At 34.8% G+C, this 26,226-nt stretch overlaps 1 protein-coding gene across 1 annotated transcript in view; it reads left to right on the top strand.

The window, feature by feature from the left end:
- The window catches only part of INTS6 (integrator complex subunit 6), a gene marked incomplete at both ends in the record, with an annotated part of 93,791 nt that extends 69,079 nt beyond the window's left edge, over window positions 1-24,712 (top strand). Inside the window, 13 exons of the mRNA XM_079722066.1 lie at window positions 1,775-1,900; window positions 3,323-3,477; window positions 7,461-7,613; window positions 8,505-8,637; window positions 9,565-9,659; window positions 11,497-11,607; window positions 12,648-12,863; window positions 14,916-15,042; window positions 15,887-16,029; window positions 16,250-16,481; window positions 21,073-21,447; window positions 22,887-22,980; window positions 24,619-24,712. Of these exons, the coding sequence (XP_079578192.1) occupies window positions 1,775-1,900; window positions 3,323-3,477; window positions 7,461-7,613; window positions 8,505-8,637; window positions 9,565-9,659; window positions 11,497-11,607; window positions 12,648-12,863; window positions 14,916-15,042; window positions 15,887-16,029; window positions 16,250-16,481; window positions 21,073-21,447; window positions 22,887-22,980; window positions 24,619-24,712 (2,054 nt within the window). The remainder of the gene's footprint in view (window positions 1-1,774; window positions 1,901-3,322; window positions 3,478-7,460; window positions 7,614-8,504; window positions 8,638-9,564; window positions 9,660-11,496; window positions 11,608-12,647; window positions 12,864-14,915; window positions 15,043-15,886; window positions 16,030-16,249; window positions 16,482-21,072; window positions 21,448-22,886; window positions 22,981-24,618) is intronic.
- Window positions 24,713-26,226: the final 1,514 nt, after the last annotated feature.

Below are 26,226 nucleotides of genomic sequence, written 5' to 3'. Positions count from 1 at the left end.
TTTGCCAATTCTTTCAAATAAGTGTGGTTCCATATAGGCTTTCTATTTTAAATTAACATCATGGTTTTCAGGGAAGAAGGTATATCCAGATGAAAGTGTCTGATACCTTGTAAGGGTTTGAATCTTGGCTGCACTACTATACTAACTTGAATAAATTAGTTAATCTCTCCATGCTTTAGTTTTCTCATTTGTAAAATGGAGAAAGTAACCAATACAATTGTTGCTAGGATTGGATAAATTAATAGAGTGATTAGAATAGTGCCAGGTACATAGACACTCAGTAATTGGTGAGTATTTTTATAAGTACGGCTCTTATTGTTGTATTCAGTGTAAGCCATTTGTTATATGATGCTTGTTACTCTAAGCTGACTCTGAGGATTTGAATCACTGTACTGCCTAGTGTTCTCTTTTCTGAGTAGCCTTTAGCAAATCACATGTTGAGTGTAAATTGACATGAGTAATTTGATATGTCAAATATAATAATATAACGTGTTTGGTAATAATTGGTTGAATTTCTTAAGGAATAGGACTTTTCCGTATTGAGCTTATTGCAAATAACATTGTAAGATGTTTGATTAAAGATTTTTAGTTGTCATGGTTTTCAGCAGTGGTCTAGATCAGTACAGATAATAGAAATATAAATTATATATATAATTATAAATTTTATAGTGTCACATTAAAAAGAAACTGATAGGGAATTCCCTGGCGATCCAGTGGTTAGGACTCTGCACTTTCACTGCCGAGGGACTTGGTTCAGTCCCTGGTTGGGGAACTAAGATCCCACAAGCCGAGTGGTACAGCCAAAAAAAAAAGCCACCAAAAAACTAAAAAGAAACATGTAAAATTAATTTATATAATATTTATTTAAATCAATATATACAAAAGATTTCAACATGATATTGGTAATTAAAAATTATTCAGGTATTTTACATTATCTTTACAAAATCAGGTGTGTATGTTATAGTTACTGTATATCTCAATTTGGACTAGCTGTGTTTCAAAGTCTTCAGTAGCCATATGTGGCCAGTGGCTGCAATATGAGACAGCACAGGTCTAGATATATTTATTGAAAAATCCCTGTTTAAGAAGTCTTTTCACTGGTATTTTTTCTTAATCACTAGCATTTTAATGCTTCTGAACTAAAAATTTTATAGGTTAAAATATTCAAGAGGGAAATTCACTTAAGATAGGTAATTTCTAAGTATGTAAGCCAAATGAAATTCAGAAAAGCACATGCTACTATCTCTATATTAAAGTGCAAACACTTAAAATATGCAGTACCTACCAGCAGATCAATTAAATAATTATTGAGTATCATCTATGTCCTTAGCATTAATCTTTAGTGATAATACTTTTGTTAAGCAGGAGTAAGATTTTGGAGGTTAGTTACCAGATGTTGTATATGTGTAATAAAGATAAATTGTGTTGGAAAACAGTTGGAGATAGTTTTTTATATTTATATATATTTTAATATCTCATTTCATGTAATTCATTGTGTATATATATATAATGATTTTTTTCATTGTGGTTTGTTCACACAGAGATTTCTATTTTCCACATACCTTTAATTACAAAGAAAAATTTACATACTCTCACAAAATGGAATTGTTGATTGATTGAGAATAGCTATTTTTGTTTTGTTATTCTTCTATTAGATAATGAAAAGGTCAGACTTTATCACTGAACTTTTGTTAATCAGTATTGTCAAAAACCCTACTATGGTTCTTTTTTGTTAAAAGTAGGAATTTTTGCAACTTTATTCTTTTTATTTCAGGCCGTTCATACTCTGTATGTTCTCCAAGAATGCTTAATCAGTGTCTGGAGTCCTTGGTGCAGAAAGTACAAAGTGGAGTGGTAATAAACTTTGAGAAAGCAGGACCAGATCCTTCCCCTGTAGAAGGTATTATTGTACTTCTCCTATAGACATTTTAAGCTGGGTTTACCAAGTATTCACCTAGAACTGAAAAATTACTATGATTTGGCCTTGTCAATGTTAAGGCCAGATTATTGAGATGACAAAACAGCTGTTGGTAACGGGGGAAGATTAAATAGGAAAGTCAAGGTAATATGACAGTGGTTTGGTAGCATCGCTTTTTTATATTGGTTGTTCATAGCCTGAAAATTTATAAGTGCCAAAACCCTTTTTAAACATTTACAGAGTAGTATATTTCCTTTTTAGTATTGTAATGCTGACTCTCTCTAGTATATATGCTTCTTCCATGTCCCTTAATTCACAAGAGTGTTCAACCCTAAGTGTTTATTTAATTCCTTAGCTACATTTTTTCTAAAGATCAGACTGATCAGAACCAAATGGTTGGTGTGGTTTCCAAAATGAGAAGCCAGCCTTTGCCATTCAGCTTGATCCTTTAAAGTCTAGCTGAGCCCCACCTGGCTTTATTCTAATCTTTTGTGATCATGAACTATTTATATTAGCCAGAGGGAATAAGGAGTTTTACCAGAACCAATGGACAGTTTGCATCTGGACCTTCTGCCTTGTATGATGTAGCTTATGACAAGAATTAGAAAGTCATTAATGGCACTGGCAGAGGTGATCCACTAGAGTGGGTAATTGGGAGAAGAGAAAGGTCATAGAGATGAGAAAGTGGTACCCTCAGAAGGGATTATAGGGAAGGAGCAGAAGATGGGAAGATTATATACATCGCATACTGTGTCTGGTTTAAAAAAACAAACTTAAAAAGAATTGAATTGTTACACATGGAATATATTTATTTTAAAATTATTTTAGGACTTTGCTTAGAGTTAGGCACTAAGTAAATGTTTACTGAACTGTTGCAGAGAGTTACTGTTTTCTAGAATTGTTTTAGATTAAAGGTAGGCACCTCAAATCTGGATTTGCATATTAACTTTTCATTTTAGTTATTAGGCTTTAGTTAAAAAGATTGATTTTAAAGAAATATTCATTTAGCAATACTTACCTAGTATTTCCTAAGCGAAGCACGATGGTGAAGAAATTGAGTGTTCGCCCTTATCATCTAGTGGGGAAAACATGTCATTCGTTAAACAAGTATCTACCATAAAGTATGTTTTACATACTCTGATTGGACAAGCAAAAGATGCTGTGGGACCTCTTTTCACCTATTGAACTCATAGTTGGAATTTGCTGATGTCACTCTCTAGTGAATTCTGATATAATCTAAATGTTAAGCCTTAGTCATGATAGTATTCTACCATTTAAGAAAAATAGGAAAATCCAGAATTAAACAAGTATTAAGACATTTTTACTAAGTAATAGTAGATATAATTTAACTGCTTATGTTTTTCCTTTAATGATACATACTTTGCTTTGATTTCTTTGCCGTAGATGGGCAGCCAGATGTATCAAGGCCTTTGGGATCTCAGCCTTGGCATAGCTGTCACAAACTCATATATGTCAGACCAAATCCTAAAACTGGGGTTCCTATAGGTCACTGGCCTGTTCCAGAGTCTTTTTGGCCAGATCAGAATTCTCCAACACTAGTAAGTACCAGAGAGACGGTGACTTTGTAATAGTAACCGTTAACTGCTTTTCCTACTAGTTTTAAGTGCTCCCGTCAGTTAAAGGTGTGGCTGTTGTATAGGAATTAGACAAGCGCTCAAAGTGCTCTGATGAGCTGTTACTTGCTTTTAAGTATACTGTATTGTTCATCAGGAAGTAATAGAGAAGAGGCATCTGTCTCCTTTAGAATCTAACATTATGCTTATGCTTTTATTATTGGCATCTGGTTACAGAAGCATAGTAACAAGAACTTCTCTTTGGATTCTAAATATAATGTAACATGAGGATTTGTCTCTGGGACATAATATACAGTTTAAATGAAGGCTTAGAAAATAATTCTGATGGTTTGCCTGCAATCTTTTAGGACTTAGTCTTAGAAATTCATGTTGACTTGCATAGTTTTAGTTATATTCAGTGTTTTCAGTCTGGAGGTTTAAGGTAGCAAAGATTTTCTGGTCTGTTTATAGGAATTATTTTTAGAAACAGTGAGGCTCGTTGAATGATCCTGGTGAATTATCAGTGTTCACTGTATGGTTCTTATAATAATAGGGTAAATTTATACAAATATCTATTAAATATTGTTAATACCCTTTTTTCAGATTAGTGTTTTTTGTAGTAACTGAGGACGCCATGGGATATGACAGTGGTTCTTTTGATGTTACCTTTAGAAGATGAGTTGTATTTCAAAGATTATTAAGCAGTCTTTAATAATGTTTCATGCAGCTATCATTTATGAATTAAATTGAACTCTTTTTGAAACCTTTTATGCTTTAAACCAATATCAACTCTTTAGGATAATTTTTACTTTTATTCTCTACAAGGTCTATAAAGTGATATTTCCTTTATTCATTAGGGATTTAATGTAGTACATGAAATTAAGTTTTTATACATTTCAGTGAGGTATCTTTCTTTTTTGGATTGAACCATCATAGTTTTTTAGTCTGGCTTTAGAAAAGCTCTCAATTTCTTTGCTCATATTACTTTCTCCTCTAGAGCCCTTTCAGAATTCTTACGGAACAGATATCATATTTATATGAAATATTATATTATTGGTTATTCATTCTATTATATTTATTTAACACCTACAGTAGTACATATGGTACTTGTTAAGTCCTAATCAGAAGAAGTCCAAAACCAGTATCACAAGCATTATCTATTAATATTGCTCCAGTGGTCTATTACAAATTGTTACAAGCCATAGAGGATTTTGAAGTGTCGGTAGGATTTCAGTTGGAGGAGGAAACTGTGTGAGAAAAAAGTATGGAAGTAAAAAAGAACAAGGTGAATTTAGAGGAATGGAAAGTAACTGTGAGGATAGGTGGGTCATAATATGTATGTAGGACATTGAGAGTACTATTAAATAAACCAAATTGCTCATGACTTTACATGCAAGGTTAAGGAATTTGAGCTTTTCTTAATAGGGTTCATAGAACTGAAGACATTTTTAACAGTGTTCCTTTAGGAAAATTAATCTGGTGGTTGTTACATGAACTGGAAGGTAAGCTATTTACCTAGAGGGCTATTGCTTTGGTTCACTTAATATAAGAGTTTGAATTAAGATGATGGAAGAGAGAATGATAAAAAAAGAGAGAGAGAATATTAGAAAGAACTGGCAAAATTTAGTAACTGAAGGATAGTTGAGGGGAAATGAAATTTTAAAAAATAAGTATTGATACTGAAATTAAATGTGATTTATTAGAGACTGGTTCTGAATTTGAATCATGGCTCTACCAGTTATTAACCATGTGTCTTTGGTTAATCATCTTCTCTAAGCCTCAATTTCCCATCTGTTAAATAGAGATAGTAACTCCTATCTCATAGGATTATTTTGGGGATTAAATGAAATAATAAATGCCCCCCCTTTTCTTTTTGGATCTCAATATTGTCATCCAAAAAAATAGATGAGTTTCACAGACCCATTCAATACGCTGTATGTCAGGTACATGCTAGGTACAGGAGCAAAACAATACTTCCCCTCTGGAACCTTGCCATTCCATAGGAAGGTCAGTCATATAAACATAATAGACTACAGTGTGCTAACTATCATAGGGGGCAGAGCAGAGCCCAGAGGAGGTGGTGCCTAACTGCCTGGTATGTGTTTGGGGTACATGGTGAGACTGTGTCAGGGAAGAAGTTTCTTAGAGGTTGGTACTTGCCTTGCCAGTTCAGTCTTCAAAACTTTGTTTGCATTATGCAGGGGGGAAAATAGTAAAGCAGCTTGTGATAACATATGAAACACCGGGGCATGAAAGATAATGATCTGTTTGGGCAACTGCAAGTCATTTTGGTATGGCTGGAGCACAGGGTGTACATGGTGTGGTGGTTAAAAGGCAGATTGGGGGGGACCGTATTGTCAAGGCTCTTCGTAAAACAATATTAAAAGAAAAGAATCTGGCCCTATTTTTAGGTGGTTGGCTGCTATTTTTACCCAATAATTTGAGTTAGGAAAATTACATGATTATATTTATCTTTCATGGCCATGGGATTGATTGGAGGGGGCTGACTAATTAGGGAGACTAATTAAAAATGAACAATTGTACTAATCTAGTCTGAGAAATGATGAAGGCATGAATTAGAGTGGTAAGAAATAGAAGGTAAATTTTTAGAGAGATGAGAATTTAGCATTGACAGAGGGCAGTAACTAAAGTAGTGAGCATCTGCCATGTTTATGTGTTCTACTAAGTGGCTTAGAATTTGTGGTATCATTTAATCTAATTCTTTGTGACAGTTAAGTATGGAAGATAAGAGGGAGATATTAAGGCTAACATCTAGGTTTTTTAGAACAGGTTTTGTGGTTTGGGGGTGAAATAATGAATTGGGTAATAATATATTTGAGGGACCTATAGAAAATTCAGGTTATGTACAGTAGGTAGTTGGATAGATAAGAGAAATGAGAGAAATCTGGTCCCTATACAGTAGATTTGGGAGCCACCGGTATATGTAGATAGTAACTGAGGCCAAAAGGAGTCCTTTATAGCTATGAAATTTCACATTATTTCTTCATAGCTCATATTTTCTTCACTAATCTTCACTTGGTGAGATTTTTAGGAAGGAGACTGTTAAGGGGGAAATAGAGTAACTTGCTTTTTTTTTCCTTTAAAGTATTGTGGTTTTTGCAGCTCTACAACAGGGCCTCCAAAGTAGGGTGTATTTAACACAGGGGTAACCAATACAGTCTGCTGGAATAGGGAAGGGACGCATTAGAACTTCTATGTATGTTTACTCTTTTCTATTTTTAATATTATTTTGATATATATTTTATTATGTACCTATAAATTAATAATTTATAAGTATAAATATATATATGCCCTAATATATTGTATATTCAAAAATTTGTACTGATCAATGTGTGTCATCAATTTGGAAGCCAAGTAGTTAAATTGCTACAATTGAGGACTTAGGAAGGTTTCTATTAAATTAGTTGTTTCTTATATATAAAAATTAATGAACACTTATTATTATTATTATTTTTTTGCGATACGCGGGCCTCTCACTGTTGTGACATCTCCCATTGCGGAGCACAGGCTCTGGACGCGCAGGCTCAGCGGCCATGGCTCACGGGCCCAGCCGCTCCGCGGCATGCGGGATCCTCCCACACCCGGGCACGAACCCGTGTCCCCTGCATCGGCAGGCGGACTCTCAACCACTGCGCCACCAGGAAGCCCTGAACACTTATTTAATTCCAAAATTTTGCATTTAATTTTTCTGATAAATTTGATTTTAAGACTTAACAAAAATTTTAATTCTGTATAGATTTTGAAGTGTTTTTTTTTCTTGTGAATATATATAATTTAAGCATTACATTTTTAAGTATTTTCTTTCAGCTTAGTGGTGCTTTTGGTAGTAAATTAAATTCTCACTAGCAAAACTGAGAAACTGAGTAAACTTTGGAAGTGAGGGATACTAAAAAGGAGTTTGTTTCTGGTACTTTGTGAAAGAGTAATAATAAGACTTTCCCCTTTAGCCACCTCGTACATCTCATCCTGTAGTGAAGTTTTCCTGTACAGACTGTGAACCGATGGTTATTGACAAATTGCCTTTTGACAAATATGAGTTGGAACCTTCACCGCTGACTCAGTTTATCCTGGAAAGAAAATCTCCTCAAACCTGTTGGCAGGTGAGCTGAACGACTATAGTGATTTAAATTTTTATTTATTTATTTAATTTTTATTGAGAGTATAATTGATTTACAATGTTGTGTTAGTTTCAGGTGTACAGCAAAGTGAATCAGTTATACATATACATATATCCACTCTTTTTTTTTTTTTTTTTTTTGCTGCACTGGGTCTTTGTTGCTGCGCACAGGTTTTCTCTAGTTGCAGTTAGGAGGGGCTACTCTTCATTGCTGTGCACGGGCTTCTCATTGCGGTGGCTTTCTTGTTGTGGAGCACGGGCTCTAGGCGTGTGGGCTTCAGTAGCTGTGGCACACGGACTCAGTAGTTGTGTCGCGGGCTCCAGAGCACATGCTCAGTAGCTGTGGCACATGGGCTTAGTTGCTCCGCGGCATGTGGGATCTTCCCGGACCAGGGCTCGAACCCGTGTCCCCTGCATTGGCAGGTGGACTCCCAACCACTGCGCCACCAGGGAAGCCCTATCCACTCTTTTTTTAGATTCTTTTCCCATATACGCCATTACAGAGTACTGAGTAGAGTTCCCTGTGCTATACAGCAGGTCCTTATTAATTATCTGTTTTATATATAGCAGTGTGTATGTGTCAATCCCAGTCTCCCAATTTATCCCTCCCCACTCCCCACACCATAAGTTTTATTTTTTACATCTGTAACTCTATTTCTGTTTTGTAGATAAGTTCATTTGTAGCCTTTTTTTAGTTTCTACATATAAACAATATCATATGATATTTGTCTTTCTGTCTGACTTACTTCACTCAGTATCAGAATCTCTAAAAATTTAATTTGATGTTTCTTAAAAAGTTAAATTGAATCCGTGGTTTATATAACATTCTGTAAAGGTTATTAAAGGTGAAGTTTTAACTACTCCTTTTTAACAGGTATATGTGAGCAATAGTGCAAAATATAGCGAACTTGGCCATCCCTTTGGTTACTTGAAAGCCAGTACAGCACTGAACTGTGTCAACTTATTTGTGATGCCTTACAATTACCCAGTCCTCCTTCCCCTTTTAGGTAAGTTATTCTCATCACATTCTCTGTGGCTTAGCATACATACAAATTTTTCCTAAAAACAAACTTTGGGAACATCCCTCCCTTTCTAAGTTTTCTTGTCTTCTGGAAATTAATGAAGATTTTTTTTTTTAATTCTAAAACACTGAAGCTGTATAAGGTTGTGTTATAGCAACCCGTGCATGTTTCTGATAAATTGAAAGTCAGTGTCAAACTACCTTTGATTCTGCAAACTATTGAAGATATTATATTTTAAGTTTCTAAATTAAGTATTCTCTAAGTTTTTTGCAATTAGATTTCTTACATAGTTAGAATTAGTAATGCAGGCTTTGTATTCGGTAAATAATTAGACATTTTGTAGAAACATATCATATTTATAAGAGCTGAGTATTTTCTAAGGATTTATCTATACTTTTAATTTTCATTTGGCAAATTTTTTTAAATGATGAATTTGTTCTAAAATAATATGATAAGCCTAAAGTTGGTTTCTGGGGACCATTTGGCTATAATTTTTTGAGGGGTACTGTTGGAGAAGACATCTTTCCCTTCATGGAACTGCATCAGATTTAAAGGTTACAGACAAAATATTAGTAGGTGTATTTTATAGAAAACATCATGCATACTTTGTTTCTGTCTTCAAATCTGTTTCATATCTAGATTTTCCTTGTGTATTTTCTGATTCTACCTTTATTATTACATTTAATTTTAGACCATAATTGACACCTTTTTATTTTTAAAGTGGTATTACTACTCAAAAATGCCAGAACCAAAAATTTTACTACCTTTAATTTTGTTAAAAATATAGGTCAGATGTTCCTCTCTCTCTTATATAAATAAGAAAGCAGACTTTAAAAATGAAACTTATTTGACTTGATTTTCATGTGTGAAAACAATGAATGATGATAGTTTGTTCACATTATAAATTTATAGATGACTTGTTTAAAGTACATAAGGCAAAACCAACATTGAAATGGAGACAGTCATTTGAAAGTTATTTGAAGACAATGCCTCCCTACTATCTTGGGGTAAGAATATTATTGTTAAAAATAGAACTTTTTATAAAATTTTATATCATGCTTATAGTTTACTGTAGGTATTAAAACTTTTATTTATTGCTGTTATAGAATAAATGTCATGAAAATTGAGTGTACAAATTACCCATATAAATGTAATGGGAAATAAATGTTTCAGTGATTTTCAGAATAATGATGATGATGATGATGATGATGATAATATATATATATACATATATATATATATATATATATGTATATATATGTATGTATGTATGTATAATGCTTACCCAGGCCTGGTTCTATCCTAAGCACTTTACATGTATTAACCTCATTTAATTTATATGGTAACCCTATGAGGCAGAAATCACTGTTCTTATTTCACAGATGAGGAAACTGAGGCACTAAAAGATTAAATAATTCATCCAAGGCTACATAGCTAATATTTGGGGGTCAGGAATTCAATCCCAGGCAGCCTGGCTTTAGAATTTAAGCTTTTAACCTCAATTGTTATACTACCTTTTTAAATTGCAGTTTTATAATTATTTCCCTTTAAGGGTACAAAAAAAGGTTTGTGTTGCATTATTCCCTAAATCTCCGGAAATATTACTTAAAACCTAGTGTATCATAATAGATAGGACCAATAATGCATATATTATTAAATATATTACTTTATTTATTTTGTGAAAAGTAGCTTCTTAACAAAAAGACGTACACTAAAAGCACTTTAAAACATTACTTCTGCTTTTACTGCAGGAATGTTACAGTATTTGACTGTAACTAATCTTTCTAAATGGTCCCTAATAAGAACACTAATTTCTTGAGCTTTGAAAATTATATGTTATAGTTGTAAGAGAAAAGTTGTGTGTGTCTAGCACATAGTGCCTGCTATGTAAGAGAGGGAAAAGGAAGAAACACTTGAATATGAACTGTTGCATATGTTTGACTCCTATGTTTCATAGCAATTGGGATTTAGCCAAAGCCACATGAATATTAAGTATCAGATCTGGGATTTGATTCCAGTTTGACACCAGTGCTTTTATACACTCTCTAATATGTCATTGGGTGGTTATCATCCTTTTCTGACTCTGTCCCATTCACATGGGCTAGACAGTCCTGCTAGTGATATTTTTCCTTGCACAAAGTGGCTCTCAATTAGTCCTTACAATTGAAAATCACTATATCACATCCACAGTAAATATTAGATGATTTTTGCCTCCTCATTTTTCCTTCAGAGCTTGTTTCTGTTTTTTCAGCTCAGCTAATGATAATAGTAGTAATGATTAATACCTACTGAATGCTTACTGTGTGCCAGATGTATTTACATGCATTAATTCATTTAATCCCATGACAACCCTATGAGGTAGATACTACTATTATCATTTTACAAATGAGAAACTTAAGGCACAGAGGGGTTATATTACCTGGTACAGGGTCTCAAAGCTAGTGAGGGGTCGAGCCACAACCCTTCCAGTTACCCAAGGCAGAAATCTTCTATTTTCCTTGACTCCTCTTTCTACTTACTACCCAAGTTCTATCAAATCAACCTCTGCAATGTGTCTCCTGCCCTCTTCTTCCAAACTTAGTGTCTCCAATGATGCTAAGAAGTCCAGGACTTCACCCTTTCTTGCTCTGGGTGTTGTTATTATGGCCTCTAATTCTTGTTTAGTATTTCAAACTGCCTTTCATACCACTGACAAACATTTTAATGAAGTACAAATATGATTATGTGACTCTTATTGAAGAAAAGGAGACATTTTGGGAGGCGAAATTTTCAAAATTGACAATACATATAGCTATAAGTTTTTGATAAGCTCAGGATTGAGTGGTATTTTCTTTTTTCCTGTAGCCTTTGAAGAAAGCTGTTAGAATGATGGGAGCACCTAACCTAATAGCAGACAGTATGGAATATGGACTTAGTTACAGTGTCATTTCATACCTCAAAAAATTGAGTCAGCAGGTAATGTTAAGAAATAGAGCCATTAAGTACTTTGAATGGTTTTGGCTAAGGTGGTCAATAGGCCAGATGTTAGTTCTTGATGATTGTAATAGAATTCCATCATATTAATGTATTATATTTTAAAACCACATATATCATATATTAACATAATTCTGTCTCAAGTAAATGGTATGCTGTGTTTTGAAATGATAATTTCAAGTAGTAATTCCTAGTTTGTGAAAATAGCTTTTATTAATGTGGTCCTAGCCTTCCTGTATGTGAACATTCTTTGTTTTCTTTTGGGAAATTTATGTTAGAAAGTTGTTTTTCTTAGACAAAAAAGTCAGTTTCTTTTGCTTTATGTTTTAAACTTATAGCTTTTTCTTTCAAAATGGGAGTTTCTTTTGAAATATTTGTAAAAATACTGAATTTTTTCATTTTGGGCATAAATCACGTTAATAGATACTATAGTAGTCAAGCAGTATACGCTTTGACTGCCAAGTTATTAAAATTGTATAAAACACAATTTTTCCAGTACTTCTGCCATCTCTACTTCAAGTGCTAATTGAAATGTAGGTTGGAAAGAGTCAAAATATTGCTATTTTGCTTTCCAGTGAAAAACTCCATCAGTGTTTGCCATATCTATGAACATTTAGTTATGTGCTAGTAATAATGTCTTTAAGTAAATGTTGATGAGGTTTTTTTTCTAATTTTATTTCACCTCTGAATTGGAAATATATATTTTTATTTAGGGTACATTTACATTTCATGGTTTAGGTGTAGTGGGTACTTAATAAATAAAATAAATTGAAGTTGTGTTTGTGAACCCTGCTCCAAAAGGTAAGAATTGTGATGATTTAAAATCATAAGACATTATTGTTTAAACTGTGTTCAGTTTACCAAGGACTTGACATAAACTTCTCTACTTAAGTAGAGTTTTAAATTTCTTATGTACTTTTTAAATATAATAAAAACTTAATTTATGGAAGACCAAAATGATTAGCATTTAATTTACCACTTCAGATTATGTCAAGACAACTTTTGGGTTTTTTTTGCTTTAGGCGAAAATAGAATCTGATCGAGTCATCGGTTCTGTAGGCAAAAAAGTAGTACCGGAAACTGGAATTAAAGTCCGAAGCAGATCACATGGTTTATCAATGGCTTATAGGAAAGATTTTCAACAGCTGCTCCAGGGAATTTCAGAGGATGTTCCTCACAGACTGCTAGACCTTAATATGAAAGAATACACTGGGTTCCAAGTTGCTTTGCTCAATAAGGTAATGGTTATGTGAATTTAGTACTGATATAGTTATAGTCTGTTATATTGTTGAATATGGCCAGTTTTCTGTTAACTGATACTGTTTGTCCGAACTTCTGTACCTCCGCAGAATAATGATCAATTATATTATTATTGAATCATTAGATTTTAGAGTTAAACACTGTACATGGTGAGTGGATGAATGGATGAACTGCAAAGAGCAAACCATCCCATTCATTTTATAGATGAGAAAACAGGCTTAGAGATTGCCTAAAGTTACATAGCTAATGGTAGAGTTCACTGTAATTTGGTACTTTTATACTGCTGACCTTGGGTACACAGCATGATCCTGAAGTGCTTTGTGAATACTCATTAAAAAGATCTTCATCCCAGTAGTCTTTTCGTAGAAACAGACAGGCTGATTCTAAAACTTATATGGAAGTGTAAAGGTCCTAGAGTAGCTAAAACAATTTTGGAAAAGAATAAAGCTGGAAGATTTGCACTATCTAATTTTAAAAGTTACTGTAAAGCTACAGCGATCAACGTGTTGTTGGCATAAGGAAAAATATATAGATCAGTAGAACAGAAGTAGGCCGTCACACGTAGAGTCAATTAATTTTTAACAAAAGTGCCAAAATAATTCAGTGGGTTAGGAGACAGTCTTTTCAACAAATAGCGTGGGAACACTTGGCTATCCATATGCAAAATAATGAACTTGACCCTTACCTCACATTACTTGAAGTGATCATAGTCATACATGTAAGAACTGAAACTATAAACTTCTACAACAGAACAGGAAGAAATTTTTAAGATGTTGGATTATGGGTCAATGAAGATTTCTAAAATACAACACACAAAGCACACACACACACAAACTTGATAAGTAGAACTTCATTAAAATTGAAATTTTTGTCTTCAGAAGAAACTTTGATGTTTCTTCCAGGCAAGCTGTAGTCTGGGAGAAAAACATGTATTGAATAAAGAACTTGTTTCAAAATATATAAAGAACTCATAGAACTCAATAATAAAAAGACAAACATCCAATTAAAAAAATAGACTAAATATTTGAACAGACACCTCATATACAAACTTGAACAGGCACATAAAAAGATGTTCAACATTATTAGCCACTGGGGAAATGCAAATTAAAACCATAATGAGATCCCACTTTATGCCCACTAGAATGGCTAAAATTTAAGACTGAAAAATACGAAGTGTTGGTAAGGTTGTAGAACAACTGGAACTCTTATACATTATTGATGGAAAATAGATTGCAGTTTCTTAGGAAAGGTAAATATTGCTATATACCAACAGTTCTGCTGGTAGGTATCTACCGAGATAAATGAAAATATGTGTATATAAAGGCTTTGTATGCAGATGTTCATAGCAGCATTAGTAACAGCCCCAAACTGAAAATAGTCCAAGTGTTCATCAACTGGTGAATGGATAGAGATATGGTATATCCATGTAAAAAGGAAAAGACAGTAAAAAGGAATAGACACCAGTACACGAACAACATGGTTGAATCTCAGAAACATGCTCAGTGAAAGAAGCCAGATAGAAAAGATTGCATATTGCAAGATTCGGTTTATAAAATGGAATGTAGAGAGAAGGAGAGTTAGATTAGTGGTTGCTTGGGGATAGGAATAGAGATTGACTACAAATGGGCACAAGGAACTTTCTGGGATGATGGAGATGTTCTGAAACTGGATCGTAGTCATGGTTTCACAACTATACATTTATGAACACTCATCAAACTGTTTATGTGAAATGGGTAGTTTTATGGTATGTAAATTATACATCAAAGCTTTTATTTACTTCTCTTAGACAGAATATGTAATAAAATCTTGGACAGATATGAGCTTGAGATTATTTGGTTGAGCCTCACTACCAAATTTTAATCTTTTGGTTATTAAAACAGTACAGTAAGATTGCATCATATCTCTTTATTTTTTTAAGCTAGTTAGTTAACTTGTGTATCTTATTTTCAAAGCTATGCTGCAGGCTAGAGATTTCAGTCTCTTAATTCTATGTTTGAAAATAAATCTTGTCTTTAAATCTTTTTTAACAGGATTTGAAGCCACAGACATTTAGAAATGCGTATGACATACCAAGACGGAATCTTTTGGATCACTTAACAAGAATGAGATCTAATCTTTTGAAGAGCACCCGCAGATTTCTTAAAGGACAGGATGAAGGTTAGATCATGGTTTTAATGTTGGTATTTCTTCAGTAAACTTATTTCTTTATATTGGAAATACATAGAGTGTTATTGTAACTTTTAAAGAATTATAACAGTAGTATTACATTCTCATTGAATGAAGTAAAAAGTGAGTCATCCCTGATTCTCTACACTTCTTCCTACCATCACTGTTGCCCCAAATTCTATTCCCCAGAGGTAATGACCTTTGTTAGCAGCTTAGTTTCCTTTTTAGCTTTCTTCATACATTCACATATACAAGTACATGCACAAACAAAATCATTTTCTTGTGATCTACTAGTATCTGGTAGTTTAACTAGTTTAACTCTGGGTGGCCAATATATGTCCTATTCTGGTATTTCCTTCAACTGTACCCATGGCACCTACTACAAATCAAGTCAGATGAGAACTTAACCCTTTGCCAACTCTCATGTAAGCATTTCAACTATAGTTTTATATAAACAGGGTCATCTATGTGATATCTCTTTTCTATAAATTCTGCTTTAATTAAATTCTGCTTATTTGGAATAGAGTAGAAGAGACATTTCCTTTTCATAGAAAGGTTACACATATGCTTATTCTATACACTGAAATTAACTGCAATATTTTTGCTTTGTTTAGAAGATAAAATCAAGTATTTAAAATTTTATTTTAAAAAAATCTCAAGATTTTATGTCACAATATTTATAATGGTCACAAAATAATTTAGAATATGTGGTAAGGAAAGATTGACTAGAATAAACCAGAGAACATTCATACATAAGAAGACATTATTTGATAACTAGTTGGAAGGTAGTTTTAGTGAGGTTAACTTTTGTTTTTGCTCTATTCTGTTTGAAAAGATCAAGTGCACAGTGTTCCTATAGCACAAATGGGGAATTACCAGGAATACCTCAAGCAAGTACCTTCTCCACTAAGAGAACTTGATCCTGATCAGCCTCGAAGGTTGCATACATTTGGCAACCCCTTTAAGCTGGATAAAAAGGTAAATTTGAAATGTTCCATGAAATAATTTATTTACACTAGGCACTGTGGAGAGGAGCAGTTCTTAATTTAACTAAAGAAAGCTGAAGCTATATTTTCTTGGTAGAATACCTAATAAATGTCAACAGTTAAAATACAGTTATTTTATTGGGAATTGGAATTAGTTGTGCAATTAAAAACTGTATGTAAAGCTAGGGAAATTATATTCTTTTTTGTTATAGGGTATGATGATAGATGAGGCAGATGAATTTGTGGCTGGACCTCAAAATAAACATAAACGACCTGGAGAACCAAATATGCAAGGCATCCCTAAAAGACGTCGCTGTATGTCTCCACTACTAAGAGGCAGACAACAGAATCCAGTTGTGAACAATCATATTGGAGGAAAAGGACCACCTGTAGCTATGACTCAAGCACAGCCAGATCTTCTTAAACCCCTTCCTCTTCATAAAAGTAAGGTTTTTCTTTAAATGTTATTTGCTGCTCTTTGGTTCTTCATGGGAAAGATTTTTGTAATATATTATAGAAACAATTGATAAGGTCCAAGAGTGTCTAGAGAAGATATTTGTTTACTCTAAATTAGCATGTAATCATTTTTATGTCTTTTTAATGAACATTTATTGAACATTTCATATATTCATTATGCTTAATAGCTATCATGATTTGAAATATCATTTGCAAATCTTAAGTATTTAAAAATAACAGTTTTTAAAGGGGCATTATCAACACCCACAGAAAGATGGTTTTCAATTTCAGTTTAATTCAACAACTAATTCTTAAATGATATGCTAATTTAGACATTGCTAGGCATTGAGGTATAGCAGTGAACAAGACAATAGTGATCTCTGCCTTTATTTATAATGAGTGAGGAAAGAAAGTCATTGAACATTTCATTAGAAGTGTGATGAATGTTACAAAAGGGAAGTCAAGTGTGTTGTGGAAGTATTTGGCAAGAGGATTTAACTTAGTCCGTGGGGTCAAGGCACTTTACTGAGGAAGTTCTGTTTACGCCAGTACTTGAAGGATGAATGGGAATTAGTAAACTAACTATGCATTTGCCTATGCCTCAGTAGTAGTCTAAGAAGAGTATGTGCAGATGCATACAGTAAAGAGCAGGGCATTAAGGGAACTGAAAGAATGCTGGTTATAGCAAGCGTTGTTGGGAATGAGAAAAAGTGAGAACTGAAAGATAAACATGCAGAGTCTAGATCATGGAGGGTCTTGGAAGCCATCATAAAGATTTTAGACTTTATTCTAAGGACAATGAGAATCCATTGAAAGGTTTTAAAGAGGTAGTGATCTGATCTGATTAGCATTTTATAAAGACCAGGCTGACTTTACTATGTGGAATATTATTAGGGGAGAATGAGAATTGATGTAGGGAACCCTTAATTAATGGATTCATTAATTATAGGTAGTGATCATTCATGGCTAATGACATCTTAACTGGAGAGAAACCAAGTATGATACCTCCTGATGGAATTACACAGTACTACTTTTGAGGTAGTCCTGCCCACCCCCCCGCTCCCCCCCAAAAAAACCCCTGAACATCAATCTGACCAAGCCTCTCTGTCTAACTACCAATTTTTAGGAAATATAAGGGACAGAGAAACATGTTAAATAACAAAACAGGGATAAAATTAGAAAAATCCAGATTGTGGGAAACTCTATAGGACAAAGAATCTGGTGTGTGTGTGTGTGTGTATTTTTCCAGAAAAAAAAATGCATAGAAAAAAAGAGGTACAGAAGGATTTTTATAGATTAAAAGATAGTTAAGACATGTAAATCAATTGCAACGTCCAGGTCTGATTTGGACTCTGAATCAAAGGAAATCAAACTTTCCACAAACAGAAACTATATAAGGTAATTGGAGATTGTGGACAGTGACTGGGTATTTGATGTTGTTAAATAATTGTTACGGTTGCACAGAAACCAGTTAGGCAACACAGGGAAGAGCTAATGGTTACCTGGGAGTGTGGTTGTGAGAAGAACCTGTATTGGAGAAATACTTGGATATATCAGCAAAGGACTTGGTGATGACTGGCTGGATGATGGAGACAGGGCAAGGGAGGAGTTGAGAGACCCTGGGTATTTCAGTGTGTCAGGGGTGGAGTGGAAGAAGAGAGGTTGAATTGAGTTTGGTTTAGAAGTGTCTGTTAGATAGCCAGGTGGATTTCCTAAGTTAGAAGATGGATCATTGAGTTTGGAACTTACGAGAAGAGGACTGGGCTAGAGAGATAGGTATGGGAGGCAGCCTTAAGCCCCACTGGAGTAACCAAGGGAAACAGAAGAAAAAGCCTAGAGCAGAACTTTGAAAGTACCAAAGTTAAGAGGAGAAATAAGGTTCAGAAAAGGAGATTGAGAAGAAAGGAAGAATCCAAGAAAGAGGAGAAAATAGGGAGTAATTTAGTGTTATGGAAGCTAAATGGAAAGAGAATTGAGTGGTTGGTGGTCTCAGATACTTCTTAAACAAATCATTTGAGAGGATTGGAATAGTTCTGTAGGTCTTTAAGATGACAGAGTTGAATATATTTAAATGCTGGTGTGATGGAGCCAATAGAGAGGGAAAAGCTGAAAATGAAGATGAGAGAAAGTATAATCACAAAATCACTGAGAAGGCAAAAGGGAATGAATGGTCCAGAGCCCACATGAAGAATGCTTCTTCCATTAAAGCCGAATGGGTGTGGTGGGCACAAGTTTAACGGTGGGAAGTCGAGGAAGTTCACCTTCTTTCTGCTTTTGCTTTCCTCTGTGAAGTTGGAGGTGATGTGTACACTGAGAGGAAAGAGATATTGGGAAAGTCAGAGATGTTAAGACAGTGGAGAAGGTTTGAATGATTTTTTGTGTGGTAGAGGGAGAAAAGGTTGTAATAAGACTGCTAGGCAGTGCTAAGATCCAGGTACAGGTGGTGACTGTGACCACTCTGTAGAGCTGTGTCATATTTCTCCAGTAGTGCCTGCTCATCATTCCACATGTGAGTCTGCAGCAAGAAGATAGATTGCATCATCAAATTTGGGATTTTTGCTTGGCAGGTGTCATGGGAGGACAATAGAATGAGAGAATTTAGGACACTTAAAAAGTGATACATTTTGGGATATAAGTTAGATAAGAAAGTGGATATCTAGAAGGAATCTGATTAATATAAGGGAGAACGTAGAGGAATTGCTAGAGTGAAAGTCTGGCAGAGTTCAAGAGCAATAGTAGGAATACTGCAAAGATGAGGGTTACACATGCCTCCATCCCTGAATTTGTGTTTCACTTGAGAAGCAAATGGGTGGGTGGAAAAGTTCCTTGGAGATGAGAAATTGAGGAATTGGGAGGCCAGGTTCTTAGGAGGCGATGTCCTTAGACATGGATGTCACATACTACAGCGTTTCTCAAACCTTAATGTGTATGTGAAACCAGGCGGGGGTCGGGGGAGTGGTTAGCTAAACTACAGATTCTAATACATTGTTTGGGATCGGGCTCAAGATGGGCATTTCTGGCAAGCTCTCTGATGGTACTAATGCTGCTTGTCCACAAACCGCACTGTGAGTAGTAAGGACCTAGAATGATGTCCCAAGGGACATGGGGTGGAAGGAAGTCTGTGAACCGGGTGCCAGAGACATCTGCGACCACGGGTGTGCTCTGGAGGTCAGTAAAGATGGTGATGAGGAGAGAGAGGATGCGTTGAGTGGGATAATTAAATCTCAGAGAAGAGCAAGAATTTTTCGAGAGTGCATGGAGAAATGTTCTTGAAGTGGCATTGGAAGGTGAAGGGATTAGTGACTCCACATCCTTATTTATTTATTTATTTTTATACATTTATTTATTTTATTTTATTTTATTTTTGGCTGCGTTGGGTCTCTGTTGCTGCGCGCAGGCTTTCTCTAGTTGCGGCGAGCGGGGGCTACTCTTCGTTGCGGTGCGCGGGCTTCTCATTGCGGTGGCTTCTCTTTGTTTCGGAGCACGGGCTCTAGGCACGTGGGCTTCAGTAGTTGTGGCACATGGGCTCAGTAGTTGTGGCTCGCGGGCTCTAGAGCACAGGCTCAGTAGTTGTGGCGCATGGGCTTAGTTGCTGTGTGGCATGTGGGATCTTCCCGGACCAGGGCTCGAACCCGTGTCCCCTGCATTGGCAGGCGGATTCTTAACCACTGAGCCAGCAGGGAAGCCCCACATCCTTATTTTAAGTCCACAGAGAGTGTTTGAGAGACAGCAGTTTCTTTGCAGGAGAGTTGGGTTTCGATTAAAGCAGGAGTTACTCTAGAGAATATTCAGTAAAGTTTGCATATCATGGTATAGAATTTAGGAGGGAGGGAGTCAGAAGTTCAGGGAATTTTTGTGGGGATGAGTTTACATTTTGAACAGTAAAGAGATGAATTCAGCTGGCGTCCTGGTGGTTTGGTGAGCAATCAGAGAACTTAGAATTTAGCTGCTTTCTGTGAGGAGCAAGTACAATAATCTAATATTAAGTAGTAAGCTTGCAAGCTTTTAAGTCTAGTAGTCTAGTGAACTAAAGTGGGCACCAGCTATTCTTCACTGCTCGAGTAATGAAGACTATATGGATGGTTATAAGAAAAGGGGGCGCTGTGGAAGTTTGGTGGTATGTTGCTGCAGAATATTGATCAGCTTAAACTCCCTGTGTTCACTTTTGCCTCTAAATGGTAATAACTTACAAGGTAGAGGTAAGTTGGAATGAACTAGTACTCTCTAATAAAAGGATAACCATGATAATCTTGATCACATATATTTCCCTAAAGCATTAAAAACCTACTTATTCAATAAAATTGCCATAGAATAAAGCAGAGAACTAAAAGTTGTTTGAAACTGGCTTTTATTATTTTTCCTAAGGGCAAAAATTGTACACGTTTTTAAAATATTGTGAATGTTTCACATTGAAATTTACCATATATTTGGCAAAGCTTAAAAACCATATCAAATTGTTAATTTGCATCAGTCAGGGAGATCAGTTGTGATTTGCTGTAATATTGTTTCTTTGAAGTTTTCTTTACTGTGTGCTTTGAAATTGGCTCTCATCATTTTTTTTTCTTATTTTTATTTTTAGTTTCAGAAGCCACTAATGATTCAACAATAGATGATGTGGTTGAAAATCACGTTGCAGACCAACTTTCATCAGATATTACACCAAATGCTATGGAAAGTGAATTTTCAGCATCTTCTTCTCCAGCCAATTTACTGGAACGACCAACCAATCATACAGAGGCTCTTGGCCATGACCACTTAGGAACTAATGACCTCACTGTTGGTGGATTTTTAGAAAATCACGAGGAGCCAAGAGATAAAGAACGATGTCCTGAAGAGAATCTACCAGCATCTTCACTCAACAAAGGGAAGAAATTGATGCATTGCAGAAGCCATGAAGAGGTCAACACTGAACTAAAAGCACAAATAATGAAAGAGATCCGAAAGCCAGGAAGAAGTACGTATAATTAGAGACAAACATCAGATTTGATTTCTGTTTGTGCTCAAAAAAAAAGTCAAATAAACTAAGCATAGATCTGATTTTAGATCACTCTTAAACAACATATGAGCTATATAAGATTTGGTTCTTTATTCAGCCAACAAACACTTACTGAGTATCTGCTATATCCAAAGTACTGTGTTAGGTGTGGTAAGTAGGAGGGACTGAGAGCAGAGCAGGAACTCACAGATACGCATGGTTCCTACCATGACAGGAACCCATAGTCTTGAGCATTCTGTCAACCAGCAACTGGAATTTTAAGGTAACAGCAAACCCAGACAGATGTAGTGACTATTAAATGACTTCGTATCTGTAAAGTTCTAGGCATAGTACCTACCTACCATCTTAACTTTTAAGATTTAAACTATAATAGTGATCAGGGATGTGTTTAGGCCAAAAAACTAAAATTATGAAAGCTATCTATTATATGAGTACAGAAGAACTTTGTGTGGTAAAGTTTCAATATTATTGACATTCATTCCAAAGATGTTGGCAGATCACCTGCTATGATGGTACGGTGGCCCATGGGTGGTCCAGAAGTGGGTAAGACTCAGTACTGGCCATTTAGGAGCTTATAGTCCTTGGCAGAGTTTTATGTGAAAACTTGAAACTGAGGCAGCATTCTTTTTTTTTCCACCAATTACGACGTGTATATTCTTTTTTTTTTTTAAACATCTTTATTGGAGTATAATTGCTTTACAATGGTATGTTAGTTTCTGCTGTATAACAAAGTGAATCAGCTATACATATGCATACATCCCCATATCTCCTCCCTCTTGCTTCTCCCTCCCACCCTCCCTATCCCACCCCTCTAGGTGGTCACAAAGCACCGAGCTGATCTCCCTGTGCTATGCAGCTGCTTCCCACTAGCCATCTATTTTACGTTTGGTAGTGTATATATGTCCATGCCACTCTCTCACTTCGTCCCAGCTTACCCTCCCCACTCCCAGTGTCCTCAAGTCCATTCTCTACATCTGCGTCTTTATTCCTGTGAGACAGCACTCTTAACTTCCCCCCCCACCCCTCTATTTTATCCACTCCCCGGGTTAGCTGTAATTTAGCATTTGTCATAAGGATGGATTTTTGTAAAGGCCACTTCTTATTTTTCTGTGGCACTACCGAAAAGCTGTTTACTCATCCTTCTAAGCTTTATATTTGATACCCTACTGAGAACTTTTACCCAAAAAAAAGCAGTGTTTGAAAAGCTATTTTATCTTTGTTGATGTATGATGAAATATGTGTATTATAAAATCTCTAATGAGCAGTGAAAATTTTATGTAGACTAGTTTTGGTTTTGTCTTAGTATATCTTGATGTAGTAAACTGTAATAGAAAAATATTGAATAAGAGTGCAAATTAAAGCCATTTAATTTTTCTTTTTGCTTCTCTTGTTTTAAGAATATGAAAAGATCTTCACTTTACTGAAGCATGTGCAAGGCAGTTTACAAACAAGACTAATATTTTTACAAAATGTCATTAAAGAAGCATCAAGGTAAATAATCTGTTGTACATTATGATATGATGCAGAGTCCCCAGTTTTCTATAGTTGGTATTTTAACAGTATCTATTTTATACTTGTGTTGTTATGCATGTATATGACACACCCCTTTGTATATAAGTGCTTCTCTCTTTTTTTCAGTTTATTGAAAGAAGTTCACTTAAAAAATAGCTACACAGAAATTCTTCAGAAATCATGGACCCTTTCTCTCTACACATTACAGATTCTTGCATAATTCTCATTTATCCTACTCTGTGGCTTTTTGGTGTCTTTATATGTTATAGTCTTTAATTTTTCTCCTTTGTATATTTGAACTACAGTTAATATTAGTGATAAAAGGTAATCTTGAAAGGCAATATTTGAATGCAGTTCACTTGTATATGGGAAAACATGTAATTAAGGGGACCAGAGCTGGACAAATGGGCCTTATTCTGATTGCCTCAGTAGCCCAGGATTATGTACTTTAGTACAAGGAATGTGGATCAAGATTATAAATGGTAACTATGAAGTGCAATTAACTGGAAAGCATAGTTGTATGAGTTTAGTGAGTAAAAAAGCATTTTTTTGTTTCTTCTTCAAGACTTCTAGAATTTTAGTAATGTAAGAAAACTTAGCGTTTGTCTCATCTGACCTTCCAAGATACCCACCCTTTAATTAGTCCCCCAGTTTCTTCCATCCTACATGTAAAGGTTTTTTTAGATAAAGCTGTTAATTCTTTTTTTTTTTTTTTCTATGAGTGGCTAGAGCATAGGTTGCTTTGAAGTTTCAAGATAAGGCCATAACTTTTCATATTATTGATATTGAGTATTTAACCCATTCTGCTCTTTATGTAACATTCTGTCAACTCAGACTTCATCATCGATTTAGCTATATTCCGGGTGCCTGCATTCTACTTCTGCCACCTTTTAGAGAGTTGTGTAGTATTATGGTCAGTAGTCATATTAGTTTACAAGTAGAGAGGAAGTAGGTATAGATTGGGCAGTGTTTTGGGATATTCTGAAAAGCATCAGCAGTATTAACTTAGGCAGACAAAAGCAATTTTAGTCTACTATATTTATTACCGCAAAAATTTAAAAATTGCCACTTGAACTTTGTTTGCTATATCCTATACTACAGATGTCTAATTGTCCTTGATTTGCTAGTTTTCAAATTGTAATAATAGAACACCACAGTTTAAATGCAATTGCCCAAATTTCATTTCTTCTTCCATTTTGTGGGGAATTATATTCATATTTTATTCATATTCCATTCAACATTCAATGTTCAAAGAGCATAAGAAGCTATTGGAGTCATTGCTTTGGGAGCCCATATTGCTGGAATATTTATAACCCTTGTATTTATTAGGGTTTTTCCCCTCCCCTTTTTCTTTTTGATTGTGGAAGAAACAAACCTCTTTCCCATTGTACTTAGGCCTGGATTATTTGTTTTAGGAACAAACTAATACTCTACTGATAAAATAATTTGCTAATCTTCCAAGAGATTTTATATATCATAAAGTTGTTGATTTTTCATTTTCATCTCACTTTGAAAAATCTTTCCAAGGCAGTTTCTCTCTTTTAAAAAAAATTATACTGATATATAACTATTTGTTAAAAAGAAATTGAGAGTGCTATTACTTATTTTTTTATACAGGTTTAAAAAAAGAATGCTAATAGAACAACTGGAGAACTTCTTGGATGAAATTCATCGAAGAGCCAATCAGATCAACCATATTAATAGCAATTAAAAGAAAACAGAATGTGGCCACTTATTTCACTACCTTCTCCAAATACAAAGTAAATACAAGACTGTTGTGATCTTGCATTCATTTTTTGACATGCATTGTTGGCTTTTTGAAATACTAAGAGCAAGTCTACAGATCCTTTTTCCATCATTTTACAGTGACCTTTTCTTCATTTTGGTTTATTTTTGTAATGTGAAAAGTATCACTCTAAAAAACATTTTTATTTAACAAACTAAAAATATTCCTCCAAATCTCTTGCTTGTCATTGACTCTTGCGTGTCAATTTCCCTCAGGTTCTATTTTCTTAAACCAACCTTTAAAATTGTCACCTCTGTTAAGGTTGAACTTTGCCAAAAAAATAAAAAAAGAAGTTACTTTGTAATTTTTGGGGAAAAAAGCACATACATTAAAACTAGGCAATGTTTTGTATATACAGTTATTTTGGATATATTATTGTAAGTTGTACAAATGTATTTTGAAGAATATTTAAGAAAAGCACTTTTGTTATTCCATCAATAAATGCTCTATTTTACTCTTGTGTGGTTTAGGAAATAATCACATTTAAAGTAATCATTTAAAACCATCTTAAGATAATGGAATTTTAAAGGCCTTGCTTTTTAGCATTGGAAAAATACACCACTTGAAGTTCACATTTGTTAAACCTAACTGTAATTACATGTTACATAATCTGCATTGTCTTTTTACTCTATGTTCTTAGATTTTGTTGGCCACTCCAACATGCTCCGTTTCTGCCTAGATAATGGAAATGATGGTATCTGTGGCGGATAGGCAGACTCTTTAAAGCTGTTTAAAAAGCAGACGCCTTTGGACTTTATTGGTTTCCTTATTTACTTTCCTTCAACCCCTTTTCCTTTCTCACTAGGATTGTGGATGGCACTAAGGTGAAGCCATCAGTTAGGGAGTTGTAAGTTTGGGGTATACCACATACTCTGAAATGTCTAGCATTTAGCAGCTTGATGCCATACTTACAGAAGTCTCACAACAGACTGGGGTTTCAACAGGGATCTCTTTGTTCTGCTGTGCTATTACACTTCAACTCTCCATTTTATTTAGAAGCTAAATGGAAAGGAAACATGTTTAAAATGACTTTGCTCATTTTGCATTCTCCCTAAGTTATCCAGGATAAGGAAAACTGAACACTATTCACTGTCCACCCTCAGTCCAACATGGCCTCACGTGTCCTTACTGAGGACGTGACCCTGTGACCTGACTCACTTACCATTCATAGATCACTGCTGTGCCTTGTAGCGCTTTTGGGATAACCAGTAGAAAAGAAGGCTAAAATACATTTAGATAAAGAGAGGGTGAAATGAATTTATAAAATTATGGTAAAATTGAAGTATTTTTAGGTTCATAATATTTGAAAATCACATACCCTTATCTTTTTATACTTTAGCAGAACATTTTTAAAATCAAGGGTATAGCAAAATTAAATTGTAACTTTTTATGAAGAAAAGCATAGATGAAAGTGGAGAACATGCTTGAGATCTGTTAAT

Source organism: Hyperoodon ampullatus (assembly GCF_949752795.1).
Source record: "Hyperoodon ampullatus genome assembly, chromosome: 16".
Lineage (NCBI taxonomy): Eukaryota > Metazoa > Chordata > Mammalia > Artiodactyla > Ziphiidae > Hyperoodon > Hyperoodon ampullatus.
The sequence above is the reverse complement of the archived record's forward strand: the minus strand, read 5'-3'. Positions and strand labels throughout refer to the sequence as shown.